This window comes from Dreissena polymorpha, chromosome 14 (genome assembly GCF_020536995.1).
Source record: "Dreissena polymorpha isolate Duluth1 chromosome 14, UMN_Dpol_1.0, whole genome shotgun sequence".
Lineage (NCBI taxonomy): Eukaryota > Metazoa > Mollusca > Bivalvia > Myida > Dreissenidae > Dreissena > Dreissena polymorpha.
The window spans coordinates 16,331,695-16,352,363 of record NC_068368.1 but is presented as its reverse complement, the minus strand read 5'-3'; the positions used below and the strand labels follow the sequence as shown (position 1 = coordinate 16,352,363).

The following is a 20,669-nucleotide window of genomic DNA, read 5'->3' as shown; positions in this document are numbered from 1 at the left end:
ATGACCCCAACCTATTAACAAGAGCAGACAACTGTATCAAGCATTTTGACAGAATTTTTGCCCCTTTTGTACTTAGATAATTGAACATTTTGCTTACATTGCCATAACTTCTTTATTTATGATCAGATTTTATTAATACTTTGACAAAACAACACTTACCTGAATACCACAATGGATTCCACCCAAGCAATACCCCACGCCCCAATCCAGATTCCCTGCCCCCCCCCCCCACCTCCCCCCTACCCCAAACAAACTTTTTTTTTTCCTTTTTTTAATTTTTATAAAAATCCTCTAATAAATTATCACACCCCACATTATATCCCCCTCTCAACCCCCCCCCCCCCCCCCTACCCCCCCCCCCAATTTTTATTTTTTTTTTCCTTTTTTTATTTTTGAAAGATCGTCTAATAAATGACCACACCCCACATTATACCCCCTCTTAACCCCACCTACCCCCCCCCCCTCCCCCCGATATGAACAATTTCTCCATGATGGCTTACGTTATACTGTCAAGCACTCGAATAGTTGAGCGCGCTGTCCTCTGACAGCTCTTGTTATATAACATAATTATTACATGTTTCTGCATATATTAATCTGTTGTCAAATGACAATCTTGAGTACATCAATATTTTTTATTTTTTGCAGTCATATATTAAAAATAATTGCTTTTGTTTAAGCCATTTGCAATTGTTGTTTTAACAATCTTGTTCTTTGACAGGTCTGTCAAATAAGTGTTAGCTTTGGAATTGTCGATTTTTCAGACACCGATGAAATCAAAGCTGACCCAGATCGAAGTGAGCAGTTTGCAAAGTTTGCTTACACACTGTCAGAGTATGCAGGGAAAACTGTCACCCTACCTGACTTGCACGGGCTTCTCAAACTGTTTGGAAAGGTACAGGCAGGAAGGTCCTTTTAGAACTTTTTTGGGGAAAAGTACTAAACTAAAATTGGGAATTAAGTATTTTAAAATTTGTCAAAGCTAGTTAGTAAATAACCATCATGACTTTTTGTTGAGCTTCTTTAGAAGAAGCTGATGTATATTCCTTTGAACCATAGACCAAGCGCTTCTACCTGCATGGAGGTATCAACATTTCAACTGTTCATGTAAAAAATTATTGTATTGCAAAAATCTGGATGTCTACAAGCAATAGTCATTTTTGTTGTCCAAACAAAAACATTGATATGTACTTTATAATTTCTGAGATAATTTTCATTAAAAATTAATTTGAACACAATTGCTTAACATTTTCAGGATACAAGAGTTTATAAATATGCCCACAAGAACTAGGGGAGAATTGTTTAGCACCTGTCGGGTAGTAGATCAGTACGTATGTCCGTAGGTTGGTCCATAGACCTTTAATTTCTGCATGACATTTAGAGAACGCCTTCCCTACAAACATGCAAATTGGGTTGATGGCTATTTGGGATTTGAAGGCAAGTTCATATATTGATAACTTGATCGATGGAAGGTCATCAGATGGTTTATCTTGACAATATGAAGGCCAAGTTGGAATCTGGGTCCCATTTGTTTAAATACAAATAAGGTCACACTTTAGAAAACACTATAATTATGAACAAATCTTCATGAAACATCATGAGATTGTTCATCCTGACAATACATAGGCCATCTGGTTCTGTTGGAGTTAAAAACAGTGTCAATCTCTGCTATTTGTGTACCTTAAACTCAGCCTTGCACTTAGGAGCCATAATGGGCCTCATGTTACTTTTTAAAAGTAGCTACAACAGTTCATGGTGGTTTAAGTTAGGACTTCACATTTTTGTTTACTGCATAATCTTCCAAGTAAAGGCTTAAATCTTGAGAACAATTAAACACTGACTTAATTTTGGAAAAATAGCAAAATTCACCGAATTATTAAATCTATGCATGTCAGAAAATTAAACATGATTATTATTGACCAAATGTAAAATTATAGCATGCGACCATGAAGTTGTAATTCTACAGAACAAAGAAATATTTTCTTCTGATTTTGGACTGATAAATTCACAAATGATTATCAAAAAGGTATGATAAAAAATGAACTAGGTTGTATGTAAACATTCAAAGCTTATCTAAGTACAATCTCCAACAGTTGCCTCACACCAGATGGTGTCAACATCACTTACTGCAGATTCTTCTGTCTGTCATATGAAATGTATGATATGGAGCTACAATTTCTCTAATCTTGGTTGTGACTTTTTTGCAGAATAAACATCTTAAGATCCTTAAGAAAGTTATTAAGCTTTTGTTCACAGGTCAGCAATCTGGGACCTTTGGCTTTCTTGTTTTACCAACTGGGCCCTGGTTATACATGGTCAATTATGGCTTGAAAATGTGATACAGACTATGATCATTATCATTGCAGATGGTTATCAACAGCTACACAATATATGACGGTGAACTGAGAGACCTCGGTATTGGGATATATCTCAGGTACATTAATTATTATAAAATAAATTATAAAATATATGCATTAATGTGGTACCTTTGTGGTGTACCAGCATATAGATTAAGGATTATATATATATTCAGCTGCGCAAATTGAATTCAATAAGAAAACTCATTATTCTAAGCACCATAAATATTGAAAGAACAAGCATACTAGAGTTGCGACACCTTAAGGGTTTCGCGGGATGGAATGAGTGGGGAGATCAAATCAAATTGAAAGCCGATTATTTCGACAAAAATTTGGGTACGAAACAATTTAGGTACAAAAAAATTTTTGGGTACGAACAAATTTGGGTACGAAAAACATTTTGGTACGAACAAAATGGGTTCGAAAAAAAAATTGGGTACGAACAAATTTGGGTAAGAAAAACATTTCGGTACGAAAAAAATGGGTACGAAAAAAATTTGGGTACGAAAAAAATTGGTTACGAAAAAAATTTGGGTACGAAAAAAAAATTTGGTTACAAAAACAAATTAGAGTACGAAAAAATATAGGGAACAAAAAAATGAAGGTACGAAAACTATTTTGGTACGAAAACATTTAACATTTGTAAAGACATAAAACAAACTAATAAGATTTTATTTCATGTTTGGGTGGTGTCCATTGTGGTATGTCAGGTTAGTGTTGTTTTGTCAAAGCATGAATCAAATTTGATGATAAACAAGAAACAATCGGTGACGGGTGATGCTCCCCAAAGGTTTTTTGGTTACAATATTGCACTATATATTCAAATAAAAGGAAACGTCTTGAGGGGCATAACTTTGGACAAAATAATACAATGGATGGTTAAGTAACCAGCTGATAATATGCACATCTCCTGTTGGTAGTGAAGCTTCCCATGAAGTTTCAGTGAATTCCCATAATAAGTTGCTGAGAAATAGCTCGGACAAGAATTGCACTATATGTTCAATGGAAAATTTCAAAGGGCCATAACCCTATGAAAAATCATCCGACGAGAACCGGCTGATAATATGCACATGTCCTCTTGGTAGTGAAGTTTCCCATAAATTTCATTGAATGCCGGTCATTGGTTGCTGAGAAATAGCCCGGACAAGAATTGCACTTTATGTACAGTTAATGGAAAATTTCAAAGGGCCATACATTGTAACTCTGTGAAAAATCATCCGACCAGAACCGGCTGATAACATGCATGTCTCCTCTTGGTAGTGAAGCTTCCCATTAAGTTTAATTGAATTCCAGTCATTAGTTGCTGAGAAACAGCCCGGACAAAAATTGTGCACGGAAGGACAGACGAAGCGGCGACTATATGCTCCCCCTAAAAAATTTGGGGGGGGGAAGCATAATAAACAAGTTATGGCAATTTAAAGGTGGTACGCAAACTTTAAAATAGATTTATCAATTATATGCTTATTCTAAGTGAAAAAAAGGCCATAATTGTTACAAAATGCTTGATACAGTTATCTGCTCTTGTTTATACATTGGGGTCATGTTGGTTAATAAGCAAAATACATGGTGTATGAACGCAATATGTCAAGGGACATAAAAAATATTTGAGGTCATATGCAAACTTTAACATAGATTTATCAATAATATGCATATTCTAAGTGAAAAAGGGCCTAATTCTGTTAAAATGCTTGATACAGTTAATGAGTTGTCTGCTCTTGTTTATAGATTGGGGTTATGTCGGTTATGAAGTATGCAAAATATAAAAGCAATATGTCAATGGACATAGGAAATATATTTGAGGCAATGAGGTGGTACGCAAACATTCCAACGCGCACGCCGACGCCGGGTTGAGTAGGATAGCTCGACTATATATATTTCATATATAACAGTCAAGCTAAAATGTAAATATACTATAAACAACAAGCTAACCTCAATCACAACTTTAATGCAATGCTTATAACAATAGAGATACAATGATATGCCAGGGATTGAAACTAACTGTTTACTATTGTGGGCAACCATCTTTAGTATTTTGGTTGCCCAGATAAAGAATAACGAGCCCAGAAATATGAACGTGTGAATATTATACATTCTTTTAATAAAATAATAGATAATTAAATACATTTGCTGACAACACATGTTCAATGCATGATGTTTTATTATGAGCCTGAATTGAATCATGTCCTATTCCTAAATAATGAATGTTATTTAACTAGTATTGATCCATGGTGATCAATTGTTTTTCAATTTTTATTGCAGTGAATTGTTTTAAGCTTTAAAAAAAAGAAGTTTACCAACTTTTGAAATTGAGTTGCCCAGGCCAAAATATACTTGCCCCGGGCTCACAGTAAATCACTTATTTCCATTCCTGTATGCTCTTCATTTTCTGTTCTTCCATCCCATTCTCAAAATTAAATTTAAAGCACAATATTTTTTAATAACATTAGTATGAATTACTAACCATTATCACCCAAAAAACAATTTTACAAAGCTGTAATCCCGTCGTAGAGATTTAGTTTACTATTATCAGTGTTCTCTTTAAATACCGGCAGCTAGCGATTTTGCCGGTTACATTAACTCTTGATGCCGGCTACTTTTCCCAAATATATCAAGTTAATGTCATAAATGCTTTGGTTTTACTGCATAGTTGCCGGCCATATAACTGGCTACTCAATTTTTTCTGGAAAACACTGAACTATGCATGACAAACACACAAAAATTAAATACATCTAAGATTCATTTTTAAAATAAATTCACACTTCCAGCTTGTCGTCACTAAAATTCAAAGATTCAAATATTTTTCCACGAGATACGTCAACTATTGCGTAATCAAATGAATGAAAAATAAAAGTAAAGAAAGCCGGATTTTACATAAATTTCAGGTTGAAACACAACAAGGTAAAGGTAGTCGGTGAGATATAATAATAATACAGTTAGTAAGGCTCGTACCCTGGGTACGGTAAATATACTAAAACGTACCCGGGAATTTAAACACTAAATCGGTTGTTGTCGGCTATTTTGTAAAAATTAATTATGTTTACATTTATGTCAATTTTCTGTTAAATGGCATTTAAACAATGTATTTTCAAAACTCATTTTTAAAATCATCAATGTGATTCAATTTAAAATCTTAAATTGTTTGAAGTCGCGTCATTGTATGACGTTGTCAAGTATATTTTCCGCGACGTCGCACGTTCACTTTTTACCGTCATAGATTTTTTTAAAGAAACATTTTTTGGTTTGCGAGGTCCGTTAAATGGGGAACACCATATTTGGTATTTATATTATGTTTTAACAATTAATTCATGCTGTGTAATAAATATTGTATAAGATATTTCGATATTTATTGAAAATGTTTCAAATTGTTATTTATGAAACCTTTTATTCTTATGAGTGTATGCTATCATATTATACTTCGAATAGCAGATCTGTTGTACTATAATCTTATTATTCATTCTTTATTGTTAATTTCATTTATTGTAGAGAATCGTCAATGTTACATCTAGTCGCCAATGCTTGTCGTTAGTGTTAGTTTTCAATGCTTGTTATCATTGTTGTCAATGTTAGTCGTCAATCCTTATCATCATTATACATGAAGGAAATAAAAGCAGAAACAGAGACGTATTCTTGATTACTTGATTATTCCTACGGCGTCCTCTCAACACTCATACTAAAAAGCATGTTGATGCAGATTTTTTAAAAGAGAAGTTTGTTTAAGGTAAACAATATTGTTTTACGTTAATTGGTAGCATGTTTAACGATATCGGGTTTTGGGCGGATATACAACTCGGATACAATCTAATATTTGCGGGTATGTTTAAGTTTATTTACCGTACCAGGGGTACATGTAAGTAAAGTTAAGAGTACCCGGGGTACATGTACTTGTAAGTAGTACCCGAGCCAAGAATGACCAATCGAGCCTTAGTAAGTGAGTGATGGTGTATGGGATAACATGCACTGAGGGTGTATATTTTTCATGAACAAGTCAATTGAAGGTGTTAGAGATGCATTGATCCATAAGATAAAAAAGGGTAATTAACCACGGGCTTATTAAAATTAAAACGATGACATTACATTGTACCAGCTGTTTATTGTTGTATACTGTAAGCTTGCAATATAAATAATGTAAACAACTTACCTTGTATAAGTTGGCACATTGTTGTCAGGTGTAGAAACTATTATACTTATTTCTGTTAAGTTGCACTGGCTGAACCAAAAGAATTATGCAGTTGTTTCTAAATAATCACGAAACAACCTACTAATGCATATAATCTTGCCAGTTACTGAGTTTGTGCATTTCCATTCATTATATTATCGGCCTTGGCAAACAGCGTAAAATCAGATGAGACGCCGTGTGATGTCTGCTATTTCCATATCCACGGGTGTTTTTATGTCAAATGTTACGGTTTTTCAATAGATCGTATACTTATCTACAAAACAGCGAATTAGCGTTCACTTTACATCATTTTTAATTATGTTATTTTGTTAATACTTTCTCGCGTTTTTTTCGAACCTGTATTGGCAGCAATCGGTCGACGCCGTCTGCTATTTCGACCGCTGAAGATTTCCATATCCACTGGCGGTTTTTTATGTCAAATGTTAGTGTTTTCCAATGGATCGTATACTTATCTACAAAACAGATAAGTAGCGTTCACTTTACATCGTTTGAGATGATTTTTTTTGTAAATACTTTCTAAGCGTTCATTCTGACGAAGTCGACCATTTTGACGGGTGTGAAGAAATACCGAATTTCCCGTAATTACCAAAATCCGCAGAAAACCACGAGATCCGACGAAATCCCCATTAATATTGATTGTGTATTGAAAAACTGCGTATTTTAATATAGATCGTTGCGAAATACACTGAAATCACTAATGAAACATTGTTTTATCAAAGTTTGATTTCGGGGATTTCGGTAGGGAATTCGGTATATCCACATACCGCATTTTGTAAATCCGGTTTTGTCAAACTTGCGAAACTTTTACGTGATTTAATAAAAAAACTAGATTTTTCCCAGGTATAACGCCTACGCCAACAGGTAGATCGCATTCTTCTCCATATACATGCAAAATTTCAGCAAAAGTAACTGACCAGTATTCAAGAGACCCAAATCGCAGTGATTTGCCTCAGCTTAACGAAACTTAGCCCCCTTTATCATTCGTTCGAATGAACGTCATCAATGATGACGTCCAATACATCACTCATTCCATATTTTAATTAACACTAAAAGGACTACAAATCCCATGATTGCGGGGGTTGATTCCAAATTTGGTCACTGAACTTGTATGGTGATTGGTAATTGAAATTTTTTCTTCCGCCATTTTTCCACTTCCTCTGATTGAGTTGAGCATTTGTCAGTAATTGGCAAAGTATATGTTCTAAGAACTGTTAAAGCTACTTTTCAATGTCAGAAAAGTCTGATTATGTTAATCTGTTGGAAATAAATAAATAAATAATTCAATTGATATTATTACGTCATACAACACACCGTGCATATAAGCCGCTATATTTCAAGCACTCTGAAGGATCACAATGTATTTGTATACTGTATAACGGATTGAGAATCCTTTTTAGCTCGTTTATTTTTTGAAAAAAAAAAAGAGCTATTGTCATCACACTGGCGTCGGCGTCCGGTTAAGTTTTGCATTTAGGTCCACTTTTCTCATAAAGTATCAATGCTATTGCATTCAAACTTGGTACACTTACTTACTATCATGAGGGGACTGGGCAGGCAAAGTTAGATAACTCTGGCTTGCATTTTGACAGAATTATATGCCCTTTTTATACTTAGAAAATTAAAAAATTTGGTTAAGTTTTGTGTTTAGGTTCGTTTTATTCCTTAAGTATCAAAGCTATATTGCTTTCATACTTGCAACACTTACTAACTATCATAACTTTCATAAGGGGACTGTGCAGGCAAAGTAATGTAACTCTGACTGGCATTTTGACAGAATTATGTGCCCTTTTTATACTTAGAAAATTGAAAATTTGGTAAAGTTTTGTGTTTAGGTCCACTTTTTTCCTAAAGTATCAAAGCTATAATGGCTTTCATACTTGCAACACTTACTAACAATTGTAAGGGGACTGTGCAGGCAAAGTTATATAACTCTGACTTGCATTTTGACGGAATTATGGGCCCTTTATACTTGAAAATTTGGTTAAGTTTTGTGTTTTGGTCCACTTTACCCCTCAAGTATCATAGATATTGCTTTCATACTTGGAACACTCGCAAACTATCATAAGGGGACAGTAAAGGACAAGTTGCATAACTGGTTGTCATTTTTACGGAATTATGGCCCTTTTTTGAATTAGTAACTTTGAATATATGGTTACATTTTGTGTTTAGATCCACTTTACTTCTAAAGTATCAAGGCTATTGCTTTTAAACTTCAAATACTTTCATGCTATCATGAGGGTACTGTACCTGGCAAGTTGAATTTTTACATTGACCTTTGAATGACCTTGACTCTCAAGGTCAAATTATTAAATTTTGCTAAAATTGCCATAACTTCTTTATTTATGATTCGAATCGATGGATACTTTGACAAAACAACTCTTACCTGACATACCACAATAGACTCCACCCAAACCATCCCCCACGCCCCCCGAATCCCCCCACCCCCGAATCCCCCCTCAATCCCCCCCATTTTTTTTTTAAAATTAAAGATCATCTTATAAATGACCAACACAACCTCACACTATACCCTCCACCCCAAAAAATAATTTTTATGCCCCCGGTAGGGTGGCATATAGCAGTTGAACTGTCCGTCAGTATGTCAGTCAGTCTGTCCGTCCGAAAAAAACTTTAACATTGGCCATAACTTTTTCACTTTTGAAGATAGCAACTTGATATTTGGCATGCATGTGAATCTCATGGAGCTGCACATTTTGAGTGGTGAAAGGTCAAGGTCATCCTTCAAGGTCAAATGTCAAATTTATGGTGTCTGTCCGTCCGAAAACTTTAACATTGGCCATAACTTGTTCAATATTGAAGATAGCAACTTTATATTTGGCATGCATGTTTATCTCATGGAGCTGAACATTTTGAGTGGTGAAAGGTGAAGGTCAAGGTCATCCTTCAAGGTCAAATGTCAAATATATGGCGTTTGTCCGTCCGAAAACTTTAACATTGGCCATAATTTTTTAGCTCACCTGATTGCTCAGGTGAGCTTTTGTGACCGGTCTTTGTCAGTCGTATGTCCGTCTGTCCGTTAGAGCTGCAACGATTCACCAACAGCTCAATTCGATTCGATTTCGATTTCAGACACTCCGATACCGATTTGTTCGATTCGATTCATCTTCAAACCTAGTTTTATCATATATTCACTCTTATGCCTCAAAATTAATATTTCTGTTCAAATGTGATTTCAATAAAACACATAAAAAAGAAAAGCAAATTAGGAATTTTAATATAAAAACTTCTGACTAGAAGATTGTGTTGATTACACAATAATATAAAACAAAATAAATAAATAATCATAAGAACGTATCTGGAATCAGTTGAATGGTAGTACTATCACATAATACTTTTACCCAAAACCGCAATAAGCATGTCTACCATTGTGACATGACAGCATCACCTGTTACCTGTAGGACAAATCACATTCTCTAATAAACTTAACAAAATTCCAACAGAAATAGAACTACTTTTCTGGCTTGCGACTTCAGTAGTTGCACTTGTGCGACCTCTTAGTCTTGCTAAATCAACGTTATGTTTGCGTTTGACATGTTGCATTAGATTAGTGGTTGAGCTGGACTTTGCGTACGCCACATCCGTGAAGCACAGTTTACACTTTGCTTTATCGGTAGAGCTACCATCCCGAAACCCAAAATACTGTCACACTTTTGATTTTAGCTTCTTAGGCGCATCTGATAATTTCAATTTGTCGGCAACAACTTGTTCAGCCATTTTGACGCTTTTTCTGAAAGTAGACCGTAACGTGCTTATTGATTGGATGACTAAAGTAATAAGCAACCAATCTCGCGGGTCGTAATTACAGGTAAACATAAAACCTTCACCTTCCCGTATCAATAGTCAGAATACAGCGTGCTTTACGTATCTATGTATATATAGGTATATATGTTAAAGAATCGAATCAAATTTGGTAGGTTTGGTATTGTAATCGAATTGAAGCATTTCGAATCGATTTTCGATGAATCGGATCAAATCGTTGCAGCTCTACTGTCCGTCCATCCGTTAACATTTGCTCTCAAACACTCTAGAGGCCACATTTCTTGTCCCATCTTCATGAAACTTGCTCAGAAGCTTTGTCCCAATGAAATCTTGGCCGAGTTCGAAACTGGGTTGTGCCGGGTCAAAAACTAGGTCACTAGGTCAAAAAAAAAGAAAAACCTTGTAAACACTGTAGAAGTCATATTTTATGCCCAATCTTCATGTAACTTTGTCAAAATGTTTGTCTTAATGATATCTTGGTTGAGTTTAAAAGTGGTTCCAATCCGTTGAAAAACATGGCCGCCAGTGGGCGGGGCAATTTTCCTTATTTGGCTATAGAGAAACCTTGTAAACACTCTAGAAGTCAAAATTTTTTCCCAATCATCATGAAAGTTGGTCAAAACATCGGTTCAATTGATGTCTCGGACGAGTTCAAAAATGGTCGAGATCGGTGAAAAAACATGGCCGCCAGTGGGTTGGGCATTTTTTTCTCTATGTATATAGTGGCAGCTTTCCCTATTTGGCTATAGAGCGACCTTGTAAACACTCTAGAAGTCACAATTTTTGCCCAATCATCATGAAAGTTGGTCAAAACATTGGTTTTATTGATATCTCGGACAAGTTTGAAAATGGTCGGGATCAGTGAAAAAACATGGCCGCCAGTGGGCGGGGCATTTTCTCTATATGTATATAGTGAAAACATGTGAACACAGTAGAAGTCACATTTTTGACCCAATTTTCATGAAATTTGCTCAGAACATTTGTTTCCTTGATACAAGAGTTGAGTTCAAAAATGGTTCCGGTCAGTTGAATAACATGGCTGCTGGGAGGGGGCAGTTTTCTCATTATGCACCCCCCCCCCCCCCTTTCGAAAAAGAGTGGGTATATTGTTTTGCTCATGTCGGTTGGTCCGTCCACCAGATGGTTTCCGGATGATAACTCAAGAGTGCTTATGCCAAGGATCATGAAACTTCACAGGTACATTGATCATGACTCGCAGATGACCCCTATTGATTTTCAGGTCACTAGGTCAAAGGTCAAGGTCACGATGACCCGAAATAGTAAAATGGTTTCTGGATGATAACTCAAGAACACTTATGCCTAGGATCATGAAACTTCATAGATACATTGATCATGACTCGCAGATGACCCCTATTGATTTTCAGGTCACTAGGTCAAAGGTCAAGGTCACGGTGACCCGAAGCAGTAAAATGGTTTCCGGATGATAACTCAAGAACGCTTATGCCAAGGATCATGAAACTTCATAGATACATTGATCATGACTCGCAGATAACCCCTCTTGATTGTCAGGTCACTAGGTCAAAGGTCAAGGTCACGATGACCTGAAATAGTAAAAGGGTTTCCGGATGATAACTGGTGAACGCTTGGGCCTAGGATAATGAAACTTCATAGGTACATTGATCATAACTTGTAGATGACCCCTATTGATTTTCAGGTCACTAGGTCAAAGGTCAAGGTCACAATGACCGGAAATAGTAAGATGGTTTACGGATGATAACTCAAAAACGCTTAGGCCTAGGATCATGAAACTTCATAGGTACATTGATCATGACTCGTAGATGACCTCTATTGATTTTCAGGTCACTAGGTCAAAGGTCAAGGTCATGGTGACCCGAAATAGTAATCTGGTTTCCAGATGATAACTCAAGAACGCTTATGTCTAGGATCATGAAACTTGATAGGTACATTGATCATGACTCGAAGATGACCCCTATTGATTTTCAGGTAATTAGGTAAAAGGTCAAGGTCACAGTGACCTGAAATAGTAAAATGGTTTCTGGATGATAACTCAAGAACGCTTAGGCCTAGGATTATGAAACTTCATAGGTACAATGATAATGACTCGCAGATGACCCCTATTGATTTTCTGGTCAATAGGTTAAAGGTCAAGGTCACGGTGACCTGAAATAGTAAAATGGTTTCTTGATGATAACTCAAGAACGCTTATGCCTAGGTTCATGAAACTTTATATGTATATTGATCATGACTCGCAGATGAGCCCTATTGTTTATCAGGTCACTAGGTCAAAGGTCAAGGTCACAGTGCCAAAAAACGTATTCACACAATGGCTGTCAAGGTCACGGTGACTCAACTTAGAAAAATGGTTTTCCGGATGATAACTCAAGAATGCTTAAGCTAAGGTTCATGAAACTTCATAGGTACATTGATCATGACTCGCAGATGAAATAATGATGAAACTTGACCAGGATGTTTGTCATGACGATATCAAGGTCAAGTTTGACATTTGGTAAAGATTGAATGAACCGACTCCTCTCAGGTGATCGAACGAGGGCCATCTTGGCCTTCTTGTTTAATATTGAAGATAGCAACTTAATATTTGGCATGCATGTGTATCTCATGAAGCTGCACATTTTGAGTGGTGGAAGTTCAAGGTCAAGGTCATCCTTCAAGGTCAAAAAAAAGATTTAAAAAATCAAAGCGGCGTTCTCATGAAGCTGCACATTTTGAGTGGCGGAAGTTTAAGGTCAAGGTCATCCTTCAAGGTCAAGGTCCTCCTTCAAGGTCAAAGGTAAAAAATAATAATTTTAAATTCAAAGCGGCGTTCTCATGAAGCTGCACATTTTGAGTGATGGAAGTGCAAGGTCATTCTGCAACGTCAAGGTCATCCTTCAAGGTCAAAGGTAAAAAAAGAAAAATGCAAAGCCGCATTATCATGAAGCTGCACATTTTGAGTGGTGGAAGTTTAACGTCAAGGTCATCCTTCAAGGTCATGGTCATCCTTCAAGGTCAAAGGTCAAATTTTTTTATATAAAAATTCAAAGCGGCGTTATCATGAAGCTGCACATTTTGAGTGGTGGAAGTTCAAGGTCAAGGTCATCCTTCAAGGTGAAAATTTAAAAAAAAAAAATCAAAGTGTTCTGATGAAGCTGCACATTTTGAGTGGTGGAAGTTCCATCCTTCAAGGTCAAGGTTATCCTTCAAGGTCAAAGGTATTTTTTTTTTTAATTTCAAAGCGGAGTTCTCATGAAGCTGCACATTTTGAGTGGTGGAAGTTCAAGGTCAAGGTCATTCTTCAAGGTCAAGGTCATCCTTCAAAGTCAAAGGTCAAAAATATAATAATTTCAAAGTGGCGTTATCATGAAGCTGCACATTTTGAGTGGTGGAAGTTCAAGGTCAAGGTCATTCTTCAATGTCAAGGTTATCCTTCAAGGTCAAAGGTCAAAAAATAATATTTCAGAGCGGCGTTCTCATAAAGCTGCACATTTTGAGTGGTGGAAGTTCAAGGTCAAGGTCATCCTTCAAGGTTTTTTTTCATTTTTGGAAGATAATGTTATAATTGACCACACCCCCACACTATACACCCCTCTCCACTCCACCCCTCCCTCCTTTGTGATTGAAATTGAAATAGGTCCCTGCACCTTTTAAAAGAAAAATAGATGAGGGGTCTGCACCCGTAAGGCAGTGTTCTTGTTAAGTTTATTATTCCATTGTCAGATCATACACACTCGCACAAATTCATGATGTCTTATCACTTTTGACAGATGAATTGCTATTAAAGATTCATAAAAACGAAACAAGCCTTGTAACAAATTTACCTGTCCACACAGGCTAATCAAGGAGGATACTTTATGCCTAGATTAGACTTTGGTAGAAGAAACCTTTAAAGAACAATTCTATCAAAGCAGAAATTGTCGTCCCTAATCAGCCTGTGCCGACTGAACAGGCTTACCTAGGACAACACAATACACACATGCATTAATCTAAGTTTTCATAGAACACAGCTCAATTCTTCACAATTACAAACGTTTCAGTGCCAGCAAGCTCGATCACAGCTGCCGACCGAATGCTGTTGCCACATTTCACGGTGTGACACTGGTAGTCCGAGCAGTGAGCGACATTCCAGATGGGACCAGTGACAAAGTATGTGTGTATTTCCAAGTTTACATAGTTCTTCCGGGTATAAGGCTGCATTATGTGGGAGAGCAGACTTGCGCCCTGCGCTCCTATCAAATTATTTTACTACAGATACAAAAGCTATGATGAATTTTGAAGTATAGCTATAGTGGCAAATGGATATCTAACGTCAATTGTTGCGTGTCATCAACAGTTTGACTTCAAAGAGATCTCTTTCTTAACCATTGGGCTAAAATTGCTTAAACTATTCATTTATCTCTTGTTAAGTTATTTAAATATTGCCATTCAATTAAAAACTATAAAAAACAAGAAATGTGTTTGTCGGAAACACTATGTCCCCTTCTGCGCCACTTTGATTTTTTTGTTGACCTTTGACCTTGAAGGATGACCTTGACCTTGACCTTTCACCACTCAAAATGTGCAGCTGCATGAGATACACATGCATGCTAAATATGAAGTTGCTATCTTTAATATTGCAAAAGTTATGGCAAATGTTAAAGTTTGCCTAAACAAACCAACCAACCAACAGACAGGGCAAAAACAATATGTCCCCCACTAGAGTGGTGGGGGACATAAAAATGTAACTGAAAGAAGGATCATTTCCTCCAAATTGGCAAGAGCTAGAGCTCAGCTTAGTTACTTGTCATGACTCATTGTCTTAAGGTTTGTTCATACGATAGCCCTGAGGTCAAAATACGCTCCACTCAGGTGAGTCATTGATTTTCCAAATATGTACTAAAAAAAATTGGAAAATCTTTTATAGTTTATAGTATATAGTTTTCGCTCTGTCCGTCAGTCTGTCAGTCAGTCTGTCTGCCTGTCTGTCAGTCTGTCACACTTTTCGTGTCTGCTCTCTAAGGCAAATAGTTTTCATCCGATCTTTACGAAACTTGGTCAGAAATTTTATCTAGACAATAGCTAGGTCAAGTTCGAATATGTGTATTCTAGGTCAAGTTCGAATATGTGTCATGCCGGGTCAAAAACTAGGTCACAGGGTCGAAAAAACAAATCCAAGGGAAGTAATAAGCTTTAAATGGACATAATTATCTGACCTGCCAAATTATATATTTTTGTTAAATAAATCAAAGCGGCGCAGTAGGTGGCATTGTGTTTCTGACAAACACATCGTGATAAAAGGTCAAGGTCATCCTTCAAGGCTTAAGGTCAAAAATACAAATCCAAGGGAAGTAATAAGCTTTAAAGTGAGATAATTATTCAATATTTAACATAGCAGCTTGATATTTGGCATGCATGTTTATCTCATTGAGCTGCACATTTTAAGTGGTGAATCTACAGTCACGGTTGTGGCTTTTAATTATTTGCTACTAAAAATAGATCTTTGTTAGAGACAATTATTTTCAAGGGAAGTAATTTATATAATTATAAATCTCAGATTATATATTTCCTTACCAAGAATTTAAGTTCTTTCCACAGTTACTGTACAGATTTTTTTTTAAATTATTTATAACTCAAATGATTGATTTGTCATTTTTTTTAAATGATATGATTATCATTTCTTTCCTGTACTAATTTGTGAATGGTAGGGTTCATTACATACCTGTGGACTTATGTCCATAGATACATGATGAACTATGGCTATGATCTCTTTCTTAAACCACAGGCCTTGGTTGTCAGTGATGTCTGACTTGGTCATTTTTGACTGTCTACAGACGCCCCCCCCTCCCCCCCCCACCGATTGGATTGGAAAAATCCAAGGGAAGTAATAAGCTTTAAAGGGAGATGATTTTTATACCTGGCAAATGATAAATAGAAATTTTATTTCAAAGCAGCGCAGAAGGTAGCATTGTGTTTCTGAGGAACACATCTCTTGTTTGTGAAGACAACATGCAAAATATTCTGTGTCAATGCGACATATGGGGGTATTCGTCACGTCTGAGAAAGTTGAATTTCTGTATGTTTATGGAGTGAACAACTTCAAAACTGAATCACCAATGGCTAGAGCTTAGATATTTGGCATGAACTATTGTCTAGTGTATTTCTACCAAATTTGTTCAAAGAATGACCCTGGGGTCAGATTGACCCCATTTGAAGTTTTGTATATTCCTTATTTCATATGTATGTGGATACAGCCTCATTGTAAATGACCAATGTACATGTTATGCATTGATGACTTGTTGCATCCATATTGTGTGCTTTTAAACATCAGTCAAAATTGCTAGTTAATATACCATTAGAAACTCATTCTAATTTATTACTCTTAAACATCTTGTGGGACATGTGATATGTTCTATGATGTATTTATCTGTGTAGAGTGAATGTCGATGCCTATTTATAGTTGATTAACTATTGATTTCTATTAAAGTAAATATTTTTTATATGCAAAAGCAAATGATACAAACAAAAACAAAGCATGATTTCAGTTTCAATATGTACTCCTTATTTTGAACTAAAAGGGAGATAATTGCAGGTGTTCATTAGCTACATAGACCAGTTGTCTCCCTTAGAAGAGAGGCAGGAGGCTTTGAGAAAGCAGTACTACTTCCAGTGTACATGCGAGAAGTGTAATGATGAAGAATTTGTAAGTAGGGAATTACATTCCTTGAAATAATAGCTTTAATATTTGTATGAAGTGGTTTCTGTTGAGAGAAAAATAATATTTATAATTTTCACCGTTTACTTTACAAATTTTACCTGGTTCCAGAATAAGTACTGTAAATAAACATAATTTTCAACCATGCTGGACTCAAAATTTGTGAAATGTTTGTTTTCACCAGGGCATGATTATTGCAGCAAAAATATTTAACCCTTTGAAAATGTAAGCATGCAAAACAAAAGTTTTTAATTGAAAGCAAATTTGTTGGTATTGGTACTTTATTTATTATTTGTTAAGTCTTGGTATGGAAAAAAATAATATAAATTTTCTGATCACTCATAATTTAAAATCAATAATCCATTACAACCATCTCTAAAAAAAAAAAGTCCTCTTATTTTTAACATACAGTAATAGTTACACAGTCATGTTAATATCTTTCTTACATAAATTAAAAGCAAAACAAACATGCATTTAGTGTAACATAAATGAAGAAGTCTAATAATGTACCAATTATTTGATCTTTAGGATTTTTAGATTTTGTGAGCACATTACAAATACATTATATTCAAATGTTGAGAACTAGATTATCCATTTAAAACAATTCTTTAATAAAAGTTTATATTTGTTTTCAGAAGGAGACCATGCTTAGTTTTTGTTGCCCAAATTCTCAATGTTGTGGAGCAGTATGCCTCAACAAAAGTAAGTCAGGGCTGCTTTGGATGCAGAAATGAGCCTCTCTTTGTGAAAACAGGGCTGAATGTATGTGCTTTAAGTGTCATCCATTGCTCTTTCAGTGCGGGAACGGAAGGCCTGTGCAAACAGTTTGGATCCAGATGAGACGCCACATAACGTGGCGTCTCATCTGGATCCAAACTATTTGCTATTTGGATAGTATTCTTTGAAAAAGATTGAAGAAAATGCTTTTTTTAGAAATTGAGCAGATGACATTTTAGCAGACGACAAATTTCCCAGCATGCAAAGGGCTAGATTAGCATGTTTCCGTTCAGGCTAATCAGGAATGTATTTTACATTTAAAGGAAGTCTCTTTTTAGTAAAAATCCAGTCTAGGTGGAAACTGTGTACCTTGTTAGACTGTGTAGACTGCACAGGCTGATCTTTGACAAAACTTAACAGACATGAATTTAGCCCTGTTTATTCAAAGTGGGGCTCAAATGTAATGAGAAAATGCTTGATTTCTTTTAAGCTCACATGACCATAATATAGTTTAATTGCCATATACCCCCTAAACATGAGTGTTGTGCTGTTGTTTACAATTTAGATTAAAGTTTTGAATATTTGGCATAATTTTTAGCTCACGTGAGCACAAAGTGCTGAAAGCGAGCTATTGTGATCACCCTTTGTCTGGCGCCTGTCTTCATGCTGTATGCTGTGTGCATCATCAAGTTTTAGCTCGCTACCACTTTCAAGACCACATTTTTCATTTAATGTTGATGAAACTTGGTCAGAATATTGGCACATGTTTTTAATCTTGATAATTCTGGTTCAGAATGTTTAACTGGACAATATCTAGGTTCAAAACGGATTCACATGCCTCCTAAATCTATGTAACTAGGTTAAATCTATGAGAAAGCTTGTAAACACTCTAGAAGACATATTAATGACTGAACAATCATGAAACTTGGTCGGAATGTTCATTTTGACAATATTCAGGTCAAGTTAGAATCTTTGTAAGACCGGGACCAAATCTAGGTCATCATGTAAAATCTTAGAAATATCTTTTTACTATTCTAGAGTCAACATGTAGGACAAAATTGCAGATGAATCTTGGTCAGGATGTCAAGGCCATGTTCTTATCTGGGTCAAATGCATTCAGTATCTAGGTTTACCAATCAAATCTTAGAATACGCTTGTTCCCAACTCACACATTTACGACTCAATCTTGATGAAACTTAATTAGAATTCTTATCTTGACAATTTCTTGACAGAGTTTTAATCTAGATCATGTGCATTCAAAAACTAAGTCACCAGGGTATAATATCTTATTAAACCATCTTACCACGCTTAAGGCACATTAAGACTTATTCTTGATGAATCTTTGTAATAATTGTTATCTTAACAAAATCTTAGCCAATCTGAAATCAGGTTCATGTGAACTATAAACTAGGTCTACAGGTCAAATCTATACAAAAATAACGTTTTAACACTCTGAGGAAAACATTTATGACATAAGCAAAGTACATAGTTTGTTCAAATCATGCGCCTTGGGTCAATAGACTTATATAGGGAATGTATATAAAATATATGCATAATTGCGGTTGACCATTACATTTTTCTGTCAATACTCCTCCTGAATTTTACAACACTTCACAGTAATTATGATTGGACCACTCTTTTTCAAGGGAGACACATCATTCTAGTCTGTTGCATATGTAAATCTTTAGTGTTGAAAATGTCTTTGATAAATGAGAACTTCAACATTTTTCTGTGAAACACAAGGGTCAGTGGTGTGATGTTTGTGTAAATTAATGTCTATTGGTCCAGTAATTAGTTTTTTATGTTATGAACCTGGGGTCAAATACCTTCCCCCCCTGACTTTTAGTTATAACACATTACAAATCTCATATTAAACATAAAAAAAAAACATGAAAAGGCACAGAGGTTCAATATTTTATATTTTATATGCAACATGATATGTTTGTTTCTACCAATTTTGTTCAAATCTTGCCCCTAGGGTCAAAATTGCCTTGCCCTTGGGCAAACTTGCTTCATTTATTTGTATATAGTGAGAGCTTTAAAGATCTCCTCATCAGAAAGCTCTAGGCCCAGAGGTTAGGTATGTGGCATGTAACATTGTAGAGCAGTCCTTAAGCAAAAAATCATGTCCCAGTGGTTCAATTTGGGTCTGCTCTTGGGGTTATGAGTTTTCCCTTTATTGTATTTGGTGAAAAGTTTGAAAATGTTTTCCTTTGAACCAGATGTCACAGAGGTTTTATATTTTGGATGCAACATCTAAGTCCTCTACCAAGTTTGGAAAAAACATGACCCTTGGATCAAACTTTTCTCTTCCCTGGGTGTACCTTGTTTGCCCTATATTTATATAGTGGAAACTTAAAAATCGTCTCTGACATGATAAAGTATTAGGTTAGATATTTGTCATGAAACACAATACGTTGGACCTCTGCCATGTTGGTTCAAATCATGCTTTTGTGGTCAAAATAAGCCCCATCCTTCTGTGGTGAGGGGGGTTCTTATTTCCCTTAATGTTTAAAGTGAAACAATGAAAAATCTGTAAAATAGCATGGCCCTAAGATTTGGTATTTCGCCTTGAATATATGAACATATGGTGCTTTTTGCCAAAAAGGTTATAGCAAACACTAGATGACAATCAAAATTGATACACAACATCTCAAAATCTGCATATAAAAGTTGTGTTTCTATATGTCACAGTGACCTACGGCCCTTGCGCCTTCTTGTTATTCTTCTTGTTATTGTTATTCTTACTCTTAGTAAGATTTGTAAAAAAATTACTCATATGTTGATTAGGTAATCTCCCAAAGGTATTGCAATTTTTTGGCTCCATTGCACACAATGTACGCTTGAGCTTAAAACAGCAGTAGCACTTAAGATTGATATATATTGACATGTTTTAGTTCTTGGTCAATCTTCATGAACATTTACACAAATTTCCTTGGAGGGTCCTCTACCTTATGAATGCATATGGTTCCACATC

At 35.7% G+C, this 20,669-nt stretch overlaps 2 protein-coding genes across 2 annotated transcripts in view; both read left to right on the top strand.

Moving 5' to 3' along the window:
- Positions 1–20,669, top strand: part of LOC127858320 (histone-lysine N-methyltransferase SMYD3-like) — a 55,007-nt gene that overhangs the window by 8,130 nt on the left and 26,208 nt on the right. The window contains exons 4-8 of the mRNA XM_052395357.1: positions 762–892; positions 2,364–2,431; positions 14,322–14,430; positions 16,853–16,963; positions 17,611–17,677. Of these exons, the coding sequence (XP_052251317.1) occupies positions 762–892; positions 2,364–2,431; positions 14,322–14,430; positions 16,853–16,963; positions 17,611–17,677 (486 nt within the window). The remainder of the gene's footprint in view (positions 1–761; positions 893–2,363; positions 2,432–14,321; positions 14,431–16,852; positions 16,964–17,610; positions 17,678–20,669) is intronic.
- LOC127858322 (SPRY domain-containing protein 3-like) overlaps positions 6,055–20,669 on the top strand; it is a 95,875-nt gene continuing 81,260 nt past the window's right edge. Inside the window, exon 1 of the mRNA XM_052395363.1 lies at positions 6,055–6,072. The gene's annotated coding sequence lies outside the window, so the exon portion shown is untranslated. The remainder of the gene's footprint in view (positions 6,073–20,669) is intronic.